Below are 24,122 nucleotides of genomic sequence, written 5' to 3' on the forward strand. Positions count from 1 at the left end.
GGGTAATTGTGACGTCAGTAGTGGATGTCTGATTGCTGCGGCACCACAAAAAAGATTAGCTTTCTGGCTGACCCCAGAGAAGTGGGGAGCGACCTCACGGCACCAGGAAACAGCGTGGCGCGAGACGACCGAAGGGAACACAGGGGTTCTGCGCTGCTGCCACAGCAACGGTAAAACGGAAGTCTTCCGGAAGCCAGGCGTCCGAGCGGAAGTAGTGTCCTTCCTCGAGCCGTGGTCCCGAGGCTGCTCACCTTGGCAGCCTCGGGCTTCTGCCCGCAGCCACGGGAGCATCCTCATCTGGTGAGAGGGAGGAGGGGAACTTGGCGCATACCCCGCGCCAGAGAGCTGAAGCCCACCGTCCGCACTGCCAAAACAGTCATGTTATTGCCTCGGAACAGCTAAGATCTACCTACAGAAACATTCATTTATTTTCCTACCCTACGTTTGTCCTAAACATGGACAAATTACATCACCTTCCGGGATAGTACTCTTTACCTGGCCCGCAGAGTTCCTTTTGCTTCAAGACGTGTTTGATGCTTCCAGTCTCTGAATTCTGTCTGATACGCTGCTGAGCATAATATTTGAACACAAACTGTTAATTTGCTTTTTCCGTAGATGGGCCGGAAATACTATTCTGTCTTTCGGGTGATGATATTGAATATGCCTTTTTTAGCATATTAAAATGGCTGTACCTAAAGACGCCATCCCTTCCTTATCGGAATGCCAGTGCGGGATCTGCGTGGAAATCCTGATCGAGCCCGTAACACTGCCTTGTAATCACACGCTCTGTAATGCATGCTTCCGATCGACTGTCGAAAAGGCGAATTTATGCTGTCCCTTCTGTCGCCGCCGCGTCTCTTCGTGGACCCGGTACCATACTCGAAGAAATTCTCTTGTTAATAGAGAGCTGTGGGAGATAATTCAAAAACACTATCCAAAGGAATGCAAGCTTAGAGTCTCGGGGCTAGAATCAGAAGAAATCGGTGAGTAAAACCTAAAGTCTTTGATGGCTAAAAAAACAAAATCCATTAAAAAATGAATCACTGCTAATCCATTTTAAAAAGGATAAAAAAGAAAGCCCGACTAGTATTTGCCCAAATTATTCACGGAGATGTTAAGTTGGTGTTTGTTGGGTTAAAACGTAGAAGGAAAAAAAAATTGCCTGCATAGAGAGCTTTCATTCTTATGAAAAGATAAGCTGTAGTGGTAGTACAGCAACAGCAGAAATAAGGAAACCGCTGGATTCCTGTGTCGATATTTCTTCTTTCAGTTACTTTCTCTAACTTATACATCTGCATCTTAAGCATGCAAGGAGCCTAAACTAGGTTTCTGGGACCAATTCCCTCTCCTTACGTCAATTTTTATTCAAACTCCTCCATAGTGTGGACAGAACAGCTAAATAAATCAGTTGACTCCAGCACCTTGATCACTTATGTGATCAAGAGGCCATGCCAATAAGCCACACAGTGTTTCTTGTCTTAAATGTGGTGTCTGCTCTGGTGTACTTGCCTTTTTTTGTTGGAATTATTTTTATTGTGGTAAGTATATATAACAAAATTTGCTATTTTAATCATGTTTTTAACAGTAGTTACCTTTTGTTAAAACTGCTTTTATTGAGATATGCACATAAAATTGATGCAGTTAAAGGATACAGTTCAGTGGTTTTGGTATTTTACATTATTTTTGCAAAATTGTGGTATAAGACATATAACATAAAATTTACCATTTTAACCATTTTTAAGTGTACAATTCAGTGGTATTAATTACATTCACAATGTTGTGCAAACTTCACCACCAGCTGTTTCCAAAACTTTTTCAAAGCCCCCAATTTTTTTTAACCATTAAGCATTGACTCCATGTTTTCTCCCCATCCTTTCTAATCTACTTTCTGTCTCCATGAATTTGGTTATTCTAGATATTTCATATGTGTGTTCATATACTATATGTGATCTGTTGTGTCTGGTTTTCACTTAGTATGTTTCCAAGGTTCATGTGCATTGCAGCATGTGTCAGTACTTTACTCCTTTTTAGGGCTGAGTAATATTCTATATTATGGGTATATTTTATTTGTCCCTTCATCCACTGGTGGACATTTGGGTTGTTTCCACCTTTTGGCTATTTGAATAGTGCTGATATGAACATTCATGTACAAGTATTTGTTTGAATGTATTTTCAGTTCAGAATTGCTGGGTCATATGATAATTCCTTGTTTAGCATTTTGAGGAACTGCCAAACTTCTCCAGGGCTGCATCATTTTACATTGTCTACAGCAATGTATAATGATTCCACTTTCTCCACTTTTTATTTTCTGTTTTTATTTTTTTCATAGCCATCCTTTGGGGCATGAAGTGGCATTTTAGCCTGTTTTGTTTAATTTTGGCAAAGTTTACATAACAAATTTACAGTTTTAACAATTTTTAAGTGTACAGTTCAGTTGCATTAAATACATTCACATTGGTGTGCAACCATGACCACCATCCATCTTCAGAATCTTTCATCTTGCCAAACTGAAATTCTGTACCCATTAAACAATAACAATTGACATACTTGATGTGTTGCATATATTTTCATCCATCCATTAGTCTTATTTTTTTAATTACTTCGCTTCCCCTTAAATATATAAGTATACATATTAGCTTATAATTTTTTCTTTGAGTGTAAGATTTTACATATGAGATGCACAAATCTTACTTGTACCTTCACTGAGTGTTCACATATGTATAACCTTTGTATTATAAGCCCCTATAATACAGAACGTCACCCCCGAAAGTTCCCTCATGTCCCTTCTAGTTGATCTCTATCCCCACTCCCTGCCAAAGTCAATAACTTTTTTTTTTCCTCCCACTGTAGATGTTTTGCTTGTTGTAGACCTTCATATAAATGGAATTCTATGAGATTCTTAGGGTTGCCATAATAGAGTACCACAAACTAGGTGCCTTAAAATAACAAAATTATTTTCTCACACTTCTTGAGTCTACAAGTCTAAAAACAAGGTGTCAGCAGGACATGTTCTCTTGAAGGCTTTAGGGAAGGATCTGTACCACCCCTTTCTCTTGTTGACAGTCCATGGAGTTCCTTGCCTTGCAGCTGCATAACTGCAGTCTCTGCCTCCATAGTCACATGGCCTTCTCCCTGTGTGTGTCTTTACATGGCCATCTATTCTCTGTTTTTCTTGCCTTTCTTATAAGGACACTAGTAATACTGGATTTAGGGCCCACCCTATTCGAGTATGAACCCAACTTAATTAAATCTACAACAGCCCTGTTTCCAAATAAGGTCACGTTTCTAACTGCAGGGGGTCAGGACTTCCACATTCAAACCATAACAGTGATCATGCAGTGGGTATTCTTTTGTGTGAGTTTTTTTTACTAAGTATAAAGTTTGAGATTGATCCTTATGTTGTGGGTATTACTAGTTTGTTTCTTTTTGTTTTTAAGTATCTTTCTACTGGTTGATTATATTATACTTTGTTGGCTGTTCTCTTTGATGGCACCTCAGCAGTTTCCATCTTTTGGTTATTATGAATAAAATTGCTGTAAAGACCACATGTTTTTCTGTGGTCATATGTTTTCATTTTTTCTTAGGTATTTAGGAGTGTAATTGCTCAGTCATAGAGTAGGTATATGTTTGGTTGTGTAAGAAGCTAACAGATAATTTTCTAAAGTGGTTGTATTTTCTAATTCCAGCAACAATATACTGTTGACCCTTGAACAATATGTGTTTGAAATGCATGGGTCCACTTATATGTGGATTTTTTTCAATAATACCTGTACTGTTTTCAGTCCGTGGTTGGGAGTCTGGATGCAGAGAGCTGGCTGTATGCATTGATCTCTATACCAATTTGTATAGGGAATTTAAACTTCTTTGGATTTTTTGGTATCCGTGGGGCATCCTGGAACCAAGGGATGGAAGAATAATTTTATAAATAGCTTAATTCAAGTTCAAGTTAGGTTTTATTGTTTTTGTTTTGTTTTGTTTTAAAGTGAGGAAATGTTTGGTTGACCTCACAGATTATAATCTCTTTTTTTAACTATCTGTTACTTTTTCATCTTCTGCAATTGAACCTCTATCCATTAAACAATAATTCCTCAATTTCCCTTCCCTCCAACCCCTGGCAACCACCAATTCTGCTTTCTGTCAAATGCGACTACTCTGAGTATCCCATATAAGTAGAATCATAATAGGTATTTGTCCTTCTCTATCTGGTTTATTTTACTTAGCATAATGTTTTCAAGGTTCGTCCATGTGTCAGAATTTCAATCCTTTTTATGACTATAATATCCCATTGTATGTATTTACCACATTTTGTTCATCCATTTGTCGATGAGTACTTGGGTTACTTCCACCTTTTGGTTACTGTGAATAATGCTTCTATGAACATTGGTGTACAATTATCTGTATGAGTTACTACTTTCAACTCCTTTGGGTGTGTACCTAGCTAAAAGAAATTCTGGATCGTATGGGAATTCTTTAATTTTTGAGCAACTGCCACATTGCTTTCATAGTGGCTGTACCATTTTACATCCCCACTAACAATATATAAGGATTTCAATTTCTACAAGTCCTTGCCAACACTTATTTTGTTTTTGTTTTTTGTTTTTTAATAGCTAACCTAAAGTGTATGAAGTGGTTTCTGTGGTTTTGATTTGTATTTCCATAATAACTAGTGACATTGAGCGTCTTTTCATGTGCTTGTTGACTATTTGTATATCTTTTTAGAGAAATGTCTATTTAAGTCCTTTCCCTGTTTTCTTAATTGGGTGGTTGATGTTTTTTTGTATTGAGTTTTTGGTGTTCCTTATATATTCTTGGTGTTAATCTCATATCAAATGTATGATTTGCAAATATTTTTATCCCATTCCTGGGTTGTCTTTTTATTTTCTTAATGTCTTGGCTACTTTTATTTCTTTATTAAGTGAGCTTTGTTAATAATAAAAAGAAACTTAAAATCTTCCCTTTACAGTTTCTACAGTCATTTACTATTTAACCCCCACTTCCACCACTGGACACACACACACATACATGGAATTTCACTTGAGAACTTTAGTAGTTAGAAATATTTTAAGCCAGGGGCTGGCAAACTGTGTGGTCCACAGGCCAAATTTGGCCCACGTCTTTTTTTTTTTTTTTTGTAAATGAAGTTTTGTTGGAAAACAGGCACTACACTCATTCATCTGTGTCCATGACTTGCTTTTGTGTGACAATGGCACAGTTGAGCGATGGCAACAGAGACTACAGAGCCTACAAAACAAAGTGTTTATTATCTTACCCTATACAGGAAAAATTAGCGAACCCTGAAGCTATAACACCTGATATTAGACCTCTCTGCACATGCTTTGCCCTTTTTTTTTTTTTTTTAGAAGTTCTACCATAGAAGTGCTATCCCTCCAGGTTTTCAGCCTAGCCCTGCCTATATTTTCTTACATTTCTCTCTCCTGTATTTTCCACTGTATTTTGTCTCAAATGGATCTTCAGTGGCTCAAATAGATAAGAACTTAGCATACTTTAGCCCTTCTTGTTACAGAATGACATCACGGTTTTTAGTTCCTCTATTGCAGAATTTGCAAACCGTTGGCATATAGGCCTTATAAGGCCTGCAGACATGTTTTCTGTGACTCCTTTAGTGCCAGCCTTTAAAACTGGGAGATTTTACATTAAAATATGGATTTCTGGATTGTCTTGAAAAAAAAAATATGGCGGTGACAGACCTAAGTTTTCTGATAGCAGTAGTCACCTGGAATTGAGTAACAGCTGCCCCTTTGTATAGGCAGTTGTGTCCCTTTTTCTGAATTTAACTCCAGGGTGATTTCCCCCCACTCTTTGTATAGCTTAGTGTTTCTCTTTAATCCTGTAGATTTATTTCAAACATCTGGTGATCCTTGGTTTTGCTTTCATATTTAAAAATGAGGCTGTAGAAAAAAGCTCTGTACATGGAGGTGTTGGTGACTGGCAGATATTGTTAAAAGTAAAGCAGATAGAAACTAGCCATTATGTTTTGCCACCCCTAACTGCCAGATTTCAGAAGGCTTTTACTCTGGATCACTTCCTCTTATATTGGCTGAGCTGGGTCTATCCAAACAATTCAATTTCTTTAAAAAAATAACTTTTGAATGTGCACTTATATTTCCAGGAAGAAACACCCACTAACCAAGTATTCTAATTTAACAGTTTATGAGTTCTATGTTGGACACTTAACTTACTCAGAACTGTATTCTGCCTTATGTTTGTGAGCAGATATATGGAACAGATCCCTCCCACTCCCACTGTAGCCTTCCCTTCCAAGGGCTACATTTTCCTTGATTCTGCTGCACCATTCACCTCTCTTACATGGGCTTCCCATTTTCTAGAAATTTGTTAGTTTCTTGTTTACTGAGTGTCTCTTCTCCTAAAATCTTTGCTGTTGTAGGATTACTTTTTTTTTTTTTAATTCCTTTACTATTGTTTTAATAGATTCTAGAGAAAGCCAAGTATATATTTTCATGTATTATTTCTAACTAGACCTCTGGCTTTTCTTTCAAAATGGAATTCCATAAAAAAGATATTGCTATTACACAGATTTAATGCAATCCCCATCAAAATCCCATTGGTATTTAAAAAAAAAAAAATAGAACAAAAATCATCAGATTTGTATGGAGCACAAAAGACCTGGAATTGCCAAAGCCATCCTGAGAAAAAAAGAACAAAGAGGCATCACTCTGCCCGACTTCAAATTATACTACAAAGCAACAGTAATCAAAATGGCATGGTATTGGCAGCAAAACAGACACATGGACCAGTGGAACAGAATGAAGAGTCCAGAACTAAACCTATATTTATATGGACAAATAGTTTTTGACAAAGAAGCCAAAAACATACAGTGGAGAAAGGAAAGCCTCTTCAATAAATGGTGCTGGGAAAACTGGAAAGCCAACTGCAAAAGAATGAAACTAGATTGTTGTCTGTCACCACACACCAAAATTAACTCAAAATGGATTAAGGACCTGAATATAAGACCTGAAACAATAAAATGCATAGAAGAAAATATAGGAACTAAACTCAAGGACCTTGGGCTTAAAGAGGATTTTATGAATTTGACCTCAAAGGCAAGGGGGAAGTAAAAGCAAAAATAAATGAATGGGACTACATCAAACTAAAAAGCATCTGTGCAGCAAAAGAAACCATCAACAAGGTAAAGAGACAACCATCCGAATGGGAAAATATATTTGCAAGCAATGCCTCTGATAAGGGCCTAATATCCAAAATATACAAAGAACTCATACGACTGAAAAACAACAAAAAAACGATCCAATCAAAAAATAGGCAGAGGGCCCAAATGGACACTTCTCCCTAGAGGACATACAAATGGCCAACAGATATATGAAAAGATGCTCACCATTGCTAGCTGTTAGGGAAATGCAAATCAAAACCACAATGAAATACCATCTCACACCTGTTAGAATAGCTATAATCAACAGGATAAGTAATAAACATGCTGGAGAGGATGTGGAGAAATCGGAACCCTCATACACTGCTGGTGGGACAGCCACAATGGAAAACAGTATGGAGGATCCTCAAAAAACTAAGAATTGACCTACCATATGATTCAGCAATCCCTCTCCTGGGTATTTACCCCAAAGACTTGAAAACTCATATCTGAAAAAATATTTGCACACTGATGTTCAGAGCGGCATTCTTCACAGTGGCCAGGACATGGAAGCAACTGAAGTGTCCTACAATAGATGATTGGCTAAGGAAGCTTTGGTACATACATACAATGGAATATTACTCAGCCATAAGAAGAGATGAAATACTGCTATTTGCTACAACATGGATAGACCTTGAAATAAACATTCTAAGTGAAATAAGCCGGATAGAAAAAGTCGAAAATCACATATCACTTATATGTGAGATATAAACCTAAAAGCAACAAATGAACAGGACTAACAAACAGAGACTCAAGGACATGGACAATGGGTTAGTGGTTACCAGAGGGTAGGGGAGGGGAGAATGAGGGAGGTAGACGGGGGAAAAATTTTAATAATTTTTTCAGTTCATTAAAAAAAGATACTGCTATAGTCAATAATTGTACATTTTACTTTAATTTTGCATTTTATATTAATATAGTTTTAGTAGACTACCAAAGCTAGCCATAAAATTCTGTGATGCCTGTTATATTATTTTCTTTCTTTTTCTGAAACAGTTGATGACTATCAGCCAATTCGTCTGTTAAGTAAACCTGGGGAATTAAGAAGAGAATATGAAGAGGAGATTAGCAAGGTAGGAGCTAGTTATTTTTTGGAAAAATTCTCTGCTGTGTTTTCAGTTTCAGATTTTACATGTAGTTTTATGTGCTTATATAAATTATAGAAAGGTAAGTAATTGTACTTTATAAAGGTTCTATTTTTTACGTATGTTCAAGATAGTTACAAACTAGCTTTAAATTATACATAATTGATACTATTATATGATAGTTAAGTATTTAAGTATGAAGATTTTTTTCATTATCCTGAAGATTTCAGCTTAAAGGTTGGTAAAATTGGTAGATTGTGGGTGCTTCAGTCCATTAGGGCTGCTATAGCAAAAATACCGTAGACTTGGGACTTGAATGACAAAACATTTATTTCTCACAGTTCTGGAGGCTGGAAAGTCCAAAATCCAAGATACTAGCAGATCCGATATTGGGTGAGGGCCTCCTTCCTGGCTTGTAAACAGCCGCCTTCTCCCTCTATCCTTACATGGCAGAGAAAGAGAGAGATGGATCAAGGATCATCTCTCATGTCTTATATAGTATATGGGTACTCGTCACTTTCATGAAGACATGACCCAATTGACTTCTCAAAGGACCCACCTCCAGATATTATCACATGGGGATTAGAGCTTCAGCATATGAATATTGGGGACACAGCAATGAGTTAAGATGAGGAAAGTATAAAACAGAGCTAATTGTGAATTACCCAGATAGGAAGAGACGGAGTAGTGCTTACAGTGAAGTCTGAACTTCACTAGTACTAGGGGAACCTTATTATCCCCCTCCCCTCCTGCTTAGTGTAGAGCAAGCAGTATGGTCCAACAGAAAGGCAATATGAGCTTACATAGAATTTAAATTTAAAAAAAATTTGTTTCCATAAAAAACAGATGAAATTAATTTTAATTTATATTTTATTTGACCCATTATATTGAAAACACTTTATTATGTTATCAATATAGAAAGCATATGAAATTATATATTAACTGTATAATTATAGAACTTATAGTTAGGCATATAGTTATATGTAAAAATTAATCATAAGATTTTTACACTGTTTTTGCACATGATCTTAGCCAAAAGGCCGAGAAGCGATTACACTGTTTTTGCTTACTTAGTCTTCACAATCTTTTGTACTTATAATACATATCGCTTTGGTCTAGTCACATTTCAGGTGCTCAATAGCCAGCCATATGTAGTTATTGGCTACTGTATTGGAACATGCAGGTCTAGAAAACTAACAGATAATAAATTATGATAGTTGTTTAAGCAGTGTTCTTAAGTAAGGTTCTTAAAGGAATAGTTTAATCCTTACAATAATGTGCTGAGATAAGGATTCATTCAGAGCTTTAGCTCCAAATCTTTGCTAACTTTTTATCTTCAGGCTAATAGCAAGATGGCTGCACAGTACTGAACCTCAGTTTTTTCATTGGATTGGATCAAGTACTTGCATCATATCCTTTGGAATTCTAAAGTGGTTCATATTTTTTTCAGCAAGTATAGCTTAAATGACCTTAAGCATGGCCTTAGATCCTAGAATCAGTGTTTGAGCCTTCACTCTGCCATTTACTGATCTGAAGAAGTTATTTGCTTCTCTGTGTCAGTTTTCATTTATAAATCATAAAATAACCATCATGGTTTCTAAAGCAACCACAGTACTCCTGCCCACTGTGTTGGGGATTCATCTCAACTTCAAGGATATGTCCTTATTAGTCCAAGTCATTTTTTACCATTATATACCCTTTGGTAGGGTTTGGTTCAGGAACCTAGGCCTAAGTCAACACATGGTATTCTTTTAACTGAGGAAAAGTATTACCTAGAAACATGTCCATAAATGTGTAACAGTGCAGTAGAAATGGTGATAAGAACTGAGACGAGGATGGATGAGGGTTTGATTAAGGTTTCATTGGGCTTACTGGGAACGGCTTCCTAAAAGAGACTTCTTGAACTATTTGGTAGGAATTCGCCTCTCTGGATTTATACATCATTTGAGATTTTTATTTCTGTCATATTGTTTATTTATTTTTTTACTTTTACTATTCTTAAATATTGCAAATATACTAAAAGTTCAGAGGAGGATTGTTCTCTGTTAATCATTTTTAAGGTAGAAGCAGAGCGACGAGCCAATGAAGAAGAAGAAAACAAAGCCAGTGAAGAATACATACAGAAATTATTGGCAGAGGAAGAAGAGGAAGAAAAAAGACAGGCTGAAAAAAGGAGAAGAGAGATGGAAGAACAGCTGAAAAGTGATGAAGAATTGGCAAGAAGGCTAAGCATTAATATTGTAAGTTTTAGGAGAGAACTTTGAAGTAATAACATTCCTAGTGCTTTGACTGTCGTTTTCAGGTTTGAAGAAGTGTTCACCATGACTCCAAGCTGTTTTCGACAAATTTGCTTTACTTAAAACTCTTTAACATATGTTTGCAGTTTTTGCTTATTGTTACATATTTTCTCTAATCCAAGTATACTTTAAAAACTTTTTTATGTGTTGTTAGTAAATTCAAATTATATAGGAAAGCTTTTCAGTGAAAAATGAAAGTTTCCCTTTCCCTCCTCCCATCTCTTCCCTCCTACTCTGTTCCATTTTATCAGTCTCTTTCCCTAAAGATTATCACTGTTAACTGTTTCTTCTGTCTTATTTACCTAAAAAGGATTTATCCATCACACTTTTTTCCTTGACTTTTTTCACGTGACACATCTTGGAGATTTTTTGTATTACTGCATATAATCTAATTCTTTTTAAGAGTTGCATAATATTCTATTATGTGGATGTGTGCAAATCATTTTTAGAAAATGAAGCATATTAAATTCTTAATATGTTAAACCTGGATTTTATTATCTTGCCGTAGTTAAATTACTGCCTAGTGGAAAATAAATAAAAGAAAGAATGATAAAACAGATACTTTAAGACCAAAGAATACAGTGAGACCCAGCGATTTGAAAGAACCTGGCAGAATCATCTGGGATTCTTTTAAAATACAAACTCCCATACCTGTTCTAAATCCACTGAGAGTCTTTGGGGATGGATTTAGGGAATACCATTCCCAGAGGTATCTATGGAATTTTGATGTGCATTCAGGTTTGAGAGCCTCTAGAAACAATTCCTCTGCTTTTGAACAGAATAAATACCTTAAAATATACTTGCTAAAATGAAGTATACCTTGAATTGGGATTTCTGTTTTCATTTATGAGAGGCCTTTCATAATAATATACCTTTCATCATATTATACCCAAGTTTTAGATTGTATGCCATTTTTTTATGTATTTTTTAATTTAAATAGCTTTATAAAGATCTATCATAGGAAATTAAATAAGACATTGGTCACTAGAATAATAAATGAGATAAGAAAGAAAATATATCAAAGAGGAAACTCTTTACCTGTCTTCGAAGAGTCTATTCTAATCCTTGTTTCACATAGGATTATAAGAGTAGATCTATCGATATTTTAGAATAATTTTCAGTTTACTTGTGAAAGATTGGTAGTCCAAGACCAATTGCCTACCACTGCCATTTATGTTCATTCTTCCAATAGTATCATAGGAAACTTATGAGGCTGTACAGCAAATAAATATTCATGGTATTTATGTAAAAAATTAAATTATTTTTAAATAAAACTTTTATTACAGGTGTATTTACAGCTCTTCGAATTTTTTCCTATAGATTAAGGTAGTTAATATGAAATTATTCATTAGAAAAAATTAACAGATTATCAGATAAGATTAGTATCATCGTGCCTTTTGTGCTCCACAATATAGAGTAAAAATGCAGTTAAATTTAGACCAATTTGGATGGATGTAATCTTTTATACTAATTTTATACTAATTAGTTTATACTAATTTTTTGTACAGTCAGTATTATTCAGAGAACGTATAGAATTTAAATATCATAATTCCTGAGAAATTCTGTTGTGGATTCTGAATTAGTCAAATTAATAGCTTAATTTTAAAATTCTTTTTAATAATGTCTTTTATGCTTTTTCTGTTGTTAAAGAATAATTTCTGTGAGGGAAGTGTCTTGGCTTCTCCTGTGAATTCCAGAAAATCTAATCCAGTCACTACCAAGTCGCAAAAGAAAAGTAAGAACAAACAAATTAATACGGGAGATATTCAAAAGTAAGTGAACATAGCTATTTATCAGTTATTTATTGACCACCTACTGTATGCCAGTGTTTTTTGTTCATATAGTCCACTGACTTTCAAAACTTATTTCATAAAGTCTGCATGAAAGAGTCTGAGATAGTCTGAGATTGATGTTAAGTGAAAATAAGAAAGCTCCTCACATAGCTTAGATTCCTGGCTAGCACAAAGAGAAATATATAGTCTTTTTATTTTCCTTGCTCAGGATTTCCATGTACCCATTTTCTCAAAATTAACCAGTTAGATTTCTTTTTCTCTTGATTTAGTTTCAGGTGAGAAATGCTAGTCCCACATAAGGTCATTCTCATTAAAGGAGTTTACAATTTGGCATGTAGGTCATTCTTCCATCTTATTTTTCCCAGTTTATGCATTACATTTTTTCTCTACTGTACAAAAGCATGAGCCAGGTAGTGAACGGTGAAGTGATGATTTAGCTTTCCCACAATACCCCTCTAGCACCAGGTAGAGTTGATGCCTTTATGAGGATATAAGTGTTCCTATTGTAATTCATCATTGGAAAAGTTTATAAACCACAATCTAGACTTCAAAAACATGCAAGGGCTTTTGGTTGTAACTGGATAAATATGTGCAGGTAATTTGTCTCCTTCCAGATCGTATAGAAATTTTGGATTTAGGATGGTGGAAATTTGGGACGGGGAGACTTTAATTTGGGGTGTGGGTAGTTAAATGAAGTGGTTGCTATTAAAAGAAAAATAGATATGGCAATATCAATATTGTTAAAGCTGATATTACACCAAGTAGAATCAAGAGAAAAACCAATAAAAGGAGAAAAGCAGAGATATTGGATAATGTTACATTTTGCTTAAAGGATATAACTGTCATAACTTTTCATGTATCTAAATATATTTTTAAATACATAAAAATAAGTTACTAGAAATACAACAGATCTAATAAAAATAATTAATTTTAATAAACTGATGAATTTAAAAGCAGAAATTGAAGAAATTGAGAAACCGGTGGTTTAAAATTAAAACGAAGTTAAAAACAGATAAGGTCGTCTTTAGGATATATAAAGAATTCTTATATAACTCGACAACAAAAGACAAACAACTCAATTTAAAAATAGACAAAGGACTTCAATAGAATTTCTCCAAAGATGTACAAATGGCCAGTAAGCACATAAAAAGATGCTCAATATCATTAGTCATTAGATACCACTTCACACCTACTCGGATGTCTATAATCCAAAAAAATTTTTAAGAGGGAAAATAAGTGTTGGCAAGGATGTGGAAAATATGGAATCTTGTACATTGCTGGTAGGAATATAAAATAGTATGGCTGCTGTAGAAACAGTCTGGCAGTTCTCAGAAAGTTAAACAGAATTACCATATGACCCAGCAATTCCACTCCTAAGTCTATACCCAAAAGAATTGAAATCAGATGTTCAAATACTTTGTATGCAGATGTTTGCGTCAGGACTTCAAATAGCCAAAAGGTAGAAAAAGCTCTTAAATGGTCATTGAGGGATGCATATAGATAAATAAAATGTATATCCATATCCATACAATGGAACATTAAAAGGAATGAGACTGATACATGCCGTAATGTGAATGAACCTAAGAAACATGCTAAGAGATCATATGGTATTTGTTTTTCTCTCTCTGACTTATTTCACTTAGCAAAGTGCCCTTGAGGTCCATTTGTTGTTGCACATGGCAAGATTTCATTCTTTTTTATGGCTTCAAATTTGTAATGAGCAAATATTTATGGTATTTGTACAGGGATAAACAGACAAAATGATTGAGGTAACATAATAGATAGCTTAGAAACATACCACGGTTTATGGAACCTTTATGCTAGTTAGCTTTGATGTTTTTAAAATGTTTACAAATTCTTTGATATTCTTCCCTTCAAAAGGTAGAGCCCAGTTTCCCTCCTCTTGAATATGGGCTGGATTTAAGTATTCAAATATAATTACTAGAAGGGACATTGTACATTTTATTTTATTATTATTTATTTTTTAATACCTACAGCGCCTGGTATTCCTATGTGGTCTCCCATTCAAGTACTAACCAGGCCCAGCCTTGCTTAGCTTCCGAGATTGGATGAGATTGGGCACATTCAGGGTTGCATGACTGTAGAAGACATTGTACATTTTAGAGACTAAGTTCTAAAAGGCACTGTGGCTTTTATTTAATTTTATGGAAGTTAAAATTACAGTGAGGTCATTTTTGATTATATACAAATACCGAACCATTATATTGCACACCTGAAACAAATACAATGTTATATGTCAGTTATACTGAAATAAAAACAACAAAAAATTACAGTGAAGTAACATTTCATACTCACCCTATTGGAAAAATTAAACTTTCTAAGCAGCATTTAATAAGCTTGGAAGCAGTATAAAAGGTTGAAGCCGTGTTATTCTGGAGTTACTCTAAAGTAATCCCAGAAGACAAGTACAGGAATGTTCCCAGCAGCAGTATTTGTAACAGTAAAGAGCCAGAAGCACCCATATTCCAACAGTAGAAAAGAACAGAATATTATCCAGCAGTGAAAATGAATTCTAGCTGAGGAAAATGTATATGATTCAGGAAAATGCTAGGTGAAGCAAACAAGTTGTTGGAGGAGTACATATAGTATGATTCCATATACATAAGTTTTAAAATCATGCAGTACTAAGTGATAAGGTGTTTAGGAGTACAGGTGTGTGGTAAAACTATTTTTTAAAGCAAGAGATAAATAATTCCTGATGGTTGTCATCTCTGAAGGTAGGGGACAAGGAGGAGGCCCCATTTGTGATTTTAAAATCAATGATTTTTTTTCTCCCTTTAAACAGGGTGGTTACTATAAGAGTTTTCATGATAATCTAAAATTTTAAACTATTTAAATGTAACAGACATGAAAATGCACTAATCTTAATTGTACTTAACTGTTTACGTTTTTACATTTGTATAAACCATTCTGCAGATTAAGATAAAAGAATATTTCCAAAAAGTTCACTCACGCCCTTTCCCAGGCAGTATTCTCTCCCTGTAACCATGATGTATTGTCATTCATAACACATATTTTGTGTCTATTCTCTTGTAACCTATTTTTCAGGAAGTAGACCGATATATATATTCCTTTAGAAAGATCTTTAAGACAAGTAAGTGAAAAGGAAATCACAGAAAAATATGATTGCTTTAAAAAGATAGTGTATACTATATAGAAACCATATATATATTTTATAAGTTAGTTACATATGAGGTAGTAAATAGGAATGGAAAGGGGCGATGACATATTTCCTACATTTCTGTTTAGTTTTTTAGAATGAGTATGTGTACATACATTACTCGATTATTATAAAGAATATGCAAGAGAGTTCATAAATTTTCATTGATTATGTTGGGTAAGTATCTGATCACATTTGGTTCTCTGCTTATTCATTTCAAAACAACTCTAGTAATACTATAATAATTCTGTCTTGGTACAAATATACTTGGTAACTTTGGCAGAAGGGATTTTTCAACTTTGGGAAGCAAAAAGACTAAACCTGGACTCTTGTTTTATTAACTGAGAAGGTGGTTCTTGTTCTCATAAGTTTGCAGAGTTTTTAGGTTGATGTAACTAAATATGTGGGTTATTTACTATAGTTTATCCGTAAGGGATATTCATGTCTTTATATGAAATCTTTGTCTAGATTTTATTTAATTGTTCCAAATACTAATTGGTGCTTTGGATACAGTGGGACTTTTATATATTATTTGCAATCAGACATTTTTCATTTTTTCTCTGATTGTAAAAATCAGAGAGCTAGCTTCTCTTTTAAAATCACCCAAAGTTACCACCACTTAAAGACAGCCAACATTTTGGGAGATATCTGCCATTTTTAAGCATAATCGTTTACATGTTTGGATTTTTCACAGTTTTAAAAATATGCCTACCCTCTTGTAACCTTTTTCCTATTTCTTTACAGCATTTTCCATTATATTACAGAGTTTATATTTTCGGTGGCAAACAGCCTATTAACAATGCTTAGAACTTTAGAATTATGCTCTTATGCTGGTATGTTGATTATGTCTGTTTGTCTCTAAGCAGATAGTTGATATAAAATGTGTATATAACAAAAATCTCTGTACAAAAATGGTACAGAATCTAATCATAGACTTTTCCTCCGTAGTAGAAATTAAAAATGTAGACTTTCTGGCATTAAGAAAACACACACACACACACACACACACACACACACACACACACATCCTTTCTCATTTTTATTACTTTTGGTAAGACTGTACAGTTTTAGTTGTTTTGATGTTATCTACCTTTTTTTTTGAGAATTAAGAAATGTTTAGATTTGACTTCCTTTTCTGCTGCTTTTTTGCTAAAATATCAATACTCAGCCTTTTAAGTTTCACTCTGGAGTTAGACCAAAATACCTGAGACAAGGAAATAGAATATGCTCCTTCTGATAAATCAGCCAAGCAGCAAACCAGACAGCCTTTGGCATAAATAGCTAATGTGGCTTTATTATATTGGGTACATACCACTTGTCTTTCAAAGCATTCAAACTTTGGTAAACTTTTTTTTAAAGGTATTTGTCACCTAAATCTCAATTTGGGTTAGCATCACAGTCTGAAGTTGTACAAGAAGGCAAGAATAACTCCATGTCTAAGGTATGTGGATGCTAAAGATGTTCTTAGTTTGGCACATTTACTCATGCCATAGATTGCTAATATTCGTAGGTAACTAACTTTTGTTTAAGTCCCTGTAGTAAATGGGACACCCTTCTTAGTCATCTTAAGCTTACCTGTACTAGGAGTCAGCAAACTTTTTCTTTAAAGAGCCAGATAGTAAATATTTTAAGCTTTGCAGTCCATATAGTCTCAGTCAAAACTATTCAGTTATGCTGTTGTCATATGAAAGCATCCATTAACAATATGTAAACAAGTGAGCTTCTCTTTGTTCCAGTGAAACTATTTACAAAAAACAGCAGGCTTAATGTGGTCCATGGGCCATACATAGTTTGTGGATCCTTGATCTAGACCTTCAGACTCACAAAACTGAACAGGCTACTGCTAGTACCAGCTTCCCTTAAAAGATTATAGAATGAGAAACAAAGCATGCTTTGTTTATTAGGGCAACATCAGGCATGTTGTTCAGTAAGAGTCTTCACTGCAGAGCTCCTAAGTGATGGTCTGGAAATGATACCATGCAGGTGAATGTTACGGTAACCACCCTGGCTTAGAAGCCCGATACCCCATAAAAATCATTTCTTGTAACAATCCATGGTTATAACTTCCAGGAGTCCTGGTAAGAAACACACCTAATCAAAAGAGTTGTAAGTCACTTATACAGAAGCCCCAACCTTTGACTTCCTGCTTGGTGTTTATAGATCACTCATAGTCCCCTAGTACAGACGCAGTTCACAAATAAGGGTCCTTTTTACCGTAAGCTATGTAGCCTAGTAACACAGTTGGCATTCTACCTTTATCAGATTTCCAGGTAAATAGAACTAGGAAAGGTGAGCTAATACCAAGGTCTTTTTCTTTCACAGAAGTTTTGTTAACTCTTTACTCACAGGTTCCTATTTTTTTTTCGATTCAGCTAGGTGATTTTAACAGCATTTAACATTTAATGGACATTTACTATGTGCCAGATAACATGTATTTTCTTTAAATCTTTATCACAACCTCCAACTCTATAATATAGGTATCCCTCTTGTGTCCATTTTCAGTTGAGAAAACTGAGGCACACAGATAAGAGACTTGCCCAAAGTCTCTTAAGGTAGGGGTAATGGAGGGAGGATTTAAATTCAGACAGTCTGGTTCATACTGGGAACTGAGAATTGATGGTAGAGGCATTGTAGGGCTGGGATATTTTCATTACTCTGTTTTTTCATATTCATAACATAACTAGGTAAGCAACCTAGAATTTGTCTAATCCAAACCTCATTGGTTCATAAACACTATCAGGAATGATAAATGCAAAGCAATGAAGGTAAAAGAACAGACTTAATGTCTCTGGCAGTGAGAAATTTTTGTTCTAAGGCAAATTCTCATTGAAGACTTTCTTCTTAAGGCTTTCCTATGGTCAAAACTAATCCTAGCTCTTGACTTCCCTAAGACTTATAAGTGAGAATTATTATTATACTAGGTAAAGCTAGGGTTCTCAACCCGAAGTTTATGGTTAGAATTCAGGGAGTACATATGAACTTAGAAGAAAATGTTTATCCCTACTTTCGGCTCATCTCTCATTTTAATATTCCCTTTAATTATGAATGTAGACAACAAACCATTGTATTTTTAATAGTACCTGTGACTTTGTCACCAACAGAAAGGATGGGTTTTTATCATATTACATTTGTCGCAGATCTCTTGAAATATCATTTATATTCATCCCTATTTCAATATTACAAGTTATTAGACTTGCCACTAGATCTTCTTAATACACATTACATCATAACTTTTAACATTTTAATGTGTTGTAATATAAATTGTGATCCTATATGTTTATATTTAAAAATATTATTCTCAGAAAATATAAGCTTTACAAAAATGCCCAAAGCGGGAGAGTTTGTGGTTCAAAAAGGTTTAAAAACCCCTAGGCTAGTGGAAGTTTATAAGGTAAAAAAAAAGGTCAGGTCACAGTGCCAGCTATTGGCCATATATAAAATCTAGTTTGTGGGTTTTAATCTGTAGGTTTTCATGGGAGTAATAATAAAGGAATTCCTTAATCTAAATGGGCACACAGAATTAAAATACTAATAAGAAGTAATATACCTAATAAGTAGTAATAATAACTACCTAATAGTGATGATTCAACTGTGGTGTCAATGTGAGACTTATATGTTATGATTTGATATGTACTTCTGGTTCAATCAAGTATTTTTCTATTTTCTACAGGAAACTGACAATAGTGATATAAAGAGTCTTACCTGGCAAGACACAGAAATTGAGGAAGATATGCCAACACTTTCTCCACAAATATGCCTTGAAAATCAAGAACAAGGTGCAAAGTCTTCAATAGAGTCACCTATGCCTCAGTTATGTGCCAATGGTATAGAATGGTGCCTTGAAGGAGAAGTCAAAATAAAACCAAGCAATCATGATAAAGAGTTATGTGTCATAAATCATGAGGGACATAAAGCCAGCATTCCTTATTCCGAAGAAGCTGCAGTTAAGCCTTATGGCAAAACAGAGAGTGGGTGTACTATATCGGATATGACACAGATAATTGGAAATAACACTGTTGAGACAGAAAATGAAGAGTCTCGTCTACTGATCAGTAAAGAAGATATTTCCAAAAGAAAAAACCAGGAATCATCATTTGAAGCAGCCAAGGATCCATGCTTTTCTGCAAAAAGAAGGAAAATGTTCCCCAAAGCTTCCTCAGACCAAGAGGAAACAGAAATCAACTTCACCCAAAAACTGTTAGACTTGGAACATCTACTTTTTGAGAGACATAAACAAGAAGAACAGGATAGGTTATTAGCATTACAGCTTCAAAAAGAGGTGGATAAAGAACAACAGAAGCCAAACCGGCAAAAAGGATCTCCAGATGAATATCAGTTACGTGCTACACCCTCACCTCCAGATAAATTGCTAAATGGACAGAGGAAGAATCCTAAAGATAGGAACTTAAGAGGACAAACTGATAGAGAGCATTCAAGACCTCAAAGAAGCTCGAAAAATGAAAATTGGCAGCCTTCTTTTAAGAACCAGTTGAAACAGTCAGTTAATGTTAACAGAAGAAAGATGCCAAAATCTAGAGATAATTATAACTTATCTAAAAGTGCTCATTCCCTGCAGCCTAGTAGGTCACAGAAAAGTATTTTTCAGATGTTTCAGAGATAACACAAAGTAATGAATGCATAGGTAAAGGGAGTGTTTTATAATATAGTAAAGCTGGATTGTGAAGCTCTCTTTATCATAGAATCTTTATAAATTTCTCATTAATTCTGCTCTGTAGGCACACTCATTGTCTGTAACTATAAGGACTGCAGTTACCCGGATGGAATATACAAGTGTGTTTCTGCCAAACTCAATGATAAGCAAAAGTCCCAATCCTTTATTAATAACTGATGTGCCAAGTTTGACAATCCTTACAGACAATAGATATAAAAATGCCTGGGCTAACTCTCAAGAAATCTTCAAGTGCCATTTTATTTTCCCCCAAAATGCATGTTTTATGGCCTTTACTAATCGTTTTGTCCTGACTGGTAAGCAAAGCAAGATTATACTATACAAAATAGTAAAGGGATTCAGGTTTCAAATCTAAGTTTTCTTGCTACTTTACTGTGTGCTTGTAGAACTCTTAAAATTCATCTTCCATAAATAACACTACCATCTTTTTAATTAAGCATTATAGCATTTTTTTATTATTATTTAAAATGAGTTAGGATCAATGTGGAATCATAAAAAGTTTTCTGGAAAATTAGCAATTGACAGAAAGAAAACTAGATGCTTGATGTAAAAGGAGTTAAGAGTTGGGATGAGGCTAAATGCAGTGGACTGCTAATTTAGAAGCATTGGAACTGAGTGGGTGATCAGAAATGGTCCAGGGTGGAGTAGCAGGTATAGTTTGGCAAAGCATCTTTTTCTTTGCTAGCCACAGAAAAACATGGGGGTTTTACAGCTTTTCACAGCATAGTATCTGGTGTCAAAATCAAAATTAGTTACTTAAATTGCCTGAAATTTTGGAAATTTAAATTTCTATTAATCTGCTATCCCAGAAAAAAATTAGAATTTACTGTAGGAGAGTTATGTCACAAACTCCTGTGTTGTAGAACCTGAAACATAAATAACCATGTGTTTATTTCCTTATATTATCATTTTTATTGATAGTGACTTTTGTGTTTATGGACGAAATAGAAAGTATGATACTTAGGTTTTGCCCTATATTACCCCTTAAAGTTATCAGAGATAATGATTTCATTTTGTGAAATTTAACTTAGCGATTATTAATCTTAGTTTCATTAATATGAATAATTGAGCAAACCACAGTTTTAACAGCATTTCTGCTGATGTCTAGCTATCCATCCTTTTAAGATAAAAACACAACAAAATGACCTAGAGCTAATTCTAGCTTAAATTTGTCGATATTTTAATACATATTGAGATTTTTTTTTTCCCCTCCAAATTTTATAGCTGAAATTCTGTTACTCTTTGCATACTTGGTGGCATCTATTCAATGTTGATTGAGTAATTATGGGTACGTAGAATTCTGATGGTGATTTAAAATTTAGTTTGCCCTTTCAAAAATAAAAATAAAAATTGCCCTCTGAGTAATGATTGTTCTGAAATGAAGTATAGTCCGAAATTAACCAAATTTGTGTAAAATAAACTAAAATCTGTCTTCTCATCAAACCAGTATATTTCTAGAGCAATTTCATTTTACATTTTGGGGTGGGGGGTGATATTGTTGGAATGCCTCAAAATAAAGTTACATAATTGAATCTTTCTGGAATAGTCCATGACCAAAAGGGGTTGGGGGCATATTGTGATGTAGTTAGGATTTATATTATTTAACCACTCATTTGTAAAGAAGTCTTCCTTACTAAAGTTGGTTTTAAGATAAATTTTAATTTCTCTATTAGTCTTTCTGATAGTCCTACCATGTGTACTTTTTTGTTAAAAAATAATAAATGATTTGTGATAGTCATTAGAATGTATTGCTACTTTTTCCTCTCATTTTTGTAAAAGAGATATGAGAATTTAATTTCTAAGGGAATACTAAAACTGCAGAGGAATATTAAAAATAAAAAGGGACTTATACATTTTACCCCAACTTAAAAAATAAAAATTACATAAAAATAAAAAAATTCTGCATTTAAAAAAAAAAAAAACTACCATAAAGGAAAATTTGAAGATATGGCAAACTGGGGAAGAAATAGAGGCAGTCATTACAAAGAGCTAATTTTTTTTTATAAAAGTGTCTGCCAATACATTAAGAAAAAGGCTAACAACCCAAAAGGGAAATTAGAAAAGTTTATCTCCCAAAGAGAGAGTTTTCAGGGAAGGAAATATAAATGGCTTAAATATGTGAAAAGATACTTGATATCACTTATACTAATGCTCATATGTTTTTCTACCCTTCCTTCAGATTAGTAAAGATAAAGGTGCTTTTTCTGTGTGTGTATGTATTTATGTTTTTTTTTTTTTTTTTTTTTTGGCAAGAGTGTGGGGAAATAGAGACTCTTAATTTACTTGATATGAATAGAAAAATTTTAATCCCTTTGGAGGTAAACTTGGCAGTTTTACCTCTAGGACTTACTTAAAGCTATCTTCACATGTGTGTAGAATGACATGTACAAAACATTTTTATATGGCATTGTAATAATAAACTTAGAAACAACCTTAATGTCACATTAATAGACACTAAATAAATGAATGTGTAGTGCAATACTATATAGCAGTTAAAAATCCACCACTTTTACAGATATGTAAAGAATGATAATAGGGTTAAATAAAAATACAAGATGTAGACTAGCATATAATTTGTCCAAAAAAGGGAAACATGTATTTGCATAAAATTTGTCTAGAAGGAGAAGAAATGTTAGCAGGGAGAGAAACTGGGTGGCTGTGAGATAGGAGTGAAGGAATGACTTTTCTTTTTATACTTTTTGAATTTTCAATCATAATATATCTAGTCAAAAAATTTAAATGTTCTTAAAATATTGTAAAATAAAGGACGCTTATATATCTCAACCTGCACCACTAGATGGTCCTTTGCCTTTAAATTTTAAGAATCATAATTCAGGAAGGTTTTCTCAGCATTAAAAAAAAATAGCATTGTGAATTTTTGGAAATAGTCTTGTGAATTAATTTGAATTTAATGTACTATTTTAAAATTATTTGAAAAGCAAACTTACTCTTTCCAGATAGCATTGCAACATTTCTAAAATCCTGCTAATAATGAAAAAGCCAGATAAAAATGTAAAATTTTATATTTAAACATATCATAGAGCTACTGAAACAATGAGGACTAATTTAGGGGCTAAGATTCTAGAGAGGGGAGACGAGAGGTGAACTGATGTTTGCAACCACATTTTCGCTGGCAGCACGTGCCTATTCTGAATGCAGGACGAGAATCAGCTGCAGGTGAACAGAAACTGGTGGAGCTCTTGGCCATTTCATGAAGTTGGAGAGACAGTACTGGATACTTGAGGGTCATCAAACATTAGGCTGCTTTCTCATCAAAATAATTGCAGTTTTGAAATTCCTCGGGGCAGATGTTAAAAGGCTAAAAACCTCTGAAAAGCAGAGAGAGTTGTCATCAGGCTTTGCTATTGAAGCAGTAAGTTCAAGACCTGTCAAAGGAAGGAAGCCTGTTAATACCAGGGTCTTAACTGAAAAGTCCTGGAACAGGGGTCTGCAAACTACATCATATGGGTCACCTATTTATATGGGGCCTGTGACCTAAGAATGGCTTTTAGATTCCTTAGTTCACAAATATTTCGGAATTGATAGGACTAGTAATTTGTGCATGAGTTTTGGATCAAAACAAGGACATGTAGTGCAGGAAGGAAAAATATTCCCTTGGTCTCTACCTGTATGAACTTAGGTGAGCTAGTTAGCTTTCATTACCTCACTTTATTTGTAAGTGGAAATCAATATAACCAATAGAGTTGTTATCAAGAATTAAGTAATATACATAGAGCACCTGGCACAGGCCCAGACTCAAAAAAGCCTTAATAAGTGATGGTCCCTTCCCTCTGGCTGTTCTCCGTCCCCTCAACTCCATTAGTTTTGCTTCATTCAGTGTTTCGTGCTCCCATAAGTCTCCAGATGTGGCATAAATGCAATTATCTTCCATC

General features: G+C 34.5%; 1 protein-coding gene and 1 pseudogene across 2 annotated transcripts; one reads left to right on the forward strand and one right to left on the reverse strand.

Annotated features, from left to right (window-relative positions):
* The first annotated feature begins 36 nt into the window (after window positions 1-36).
* RNF168 (ring finger protein 168) lies at window positions 37-22,666 on the forward strand. 2 transcript variants are annotated; one of them, XM_016135259.2, is made up of 6 exons: window positions 37-983; window positions 8,180-8,256; window positions 10,329-10,508; window positions 12,216-12,337; window positions 16,899-16,980; window positions 19,210-22,440. In XM_016135259.2, the coding sequence occupies exons 1-6, from the start codon at window positions 683-685 to the stop codon at window positions 20,158-20,160; spliced, it is 1,713 nt and encodes a 570-aa protein (XP_015990745.2). In that variant the 5' UTR covers window positions 37-682; the 3' UTR covers window positions 20,161-22,440. The 2 variants fall into 2 exon arrangements, with proteins under 2 accessions (XP_015990745.2, XP_015990746.2); XM_016135260.2 differs by lacking the exon at window positions 37-983 and adding an exon at window positions 7,906-7,953 and having other exon boundaries at window positions 19,210-22,666.
* LOC118602728 lies at window positions 14,347-14,465 on the reverse strand (annotated as a pseudogene).
* Window positions 22,667-24,122: the final 1,456 nt, after the last annotated feature.

Source organism: Rousettus aegyptiacus, unplaced genomic scaffold (assembly GCF_014176215.1).
Source record: "Rousettus aegyptiacus isolate mRouAeg1 unplaced genomic scaffold, mRouAeg1.p scaffold_m13_p_4, whole genome shotgun sequence".
Lineage (NCBI taxonomy): Eukaryota > Metazoa > Chordata > Mammalia > Chiroptera > Pteropodidae > Rousettus > Rousettus aegyptiacus.

What these genes read in the sequence shown, in the direction of transcription:
- RNF168 (XM_016135259.2), top strand. Translation starts at nt 683, where the DNA reads ATGGCTGTACCTAAAGACGCCATCCCTTCCTTATCGGAATGCCAGTGC. An exon ending in GAAGGCTAAGCATTAATATT is followed by an intron (nt 10,509 to 12,215) that starts GTAAGTTTTAGG and finishes CTGTTGTTAAAG; the next exon opens with AATAATTTCTGTGAGGGAAG. An exon ending in AGAATAACTCCATGTCTAAG is followed by an intron (nt 16,981 to 19,209) that starts GTATGTGGATGC and finishes TATTTTCTACAG; the next exon opens with GAAACTGACAATAGTGATAT.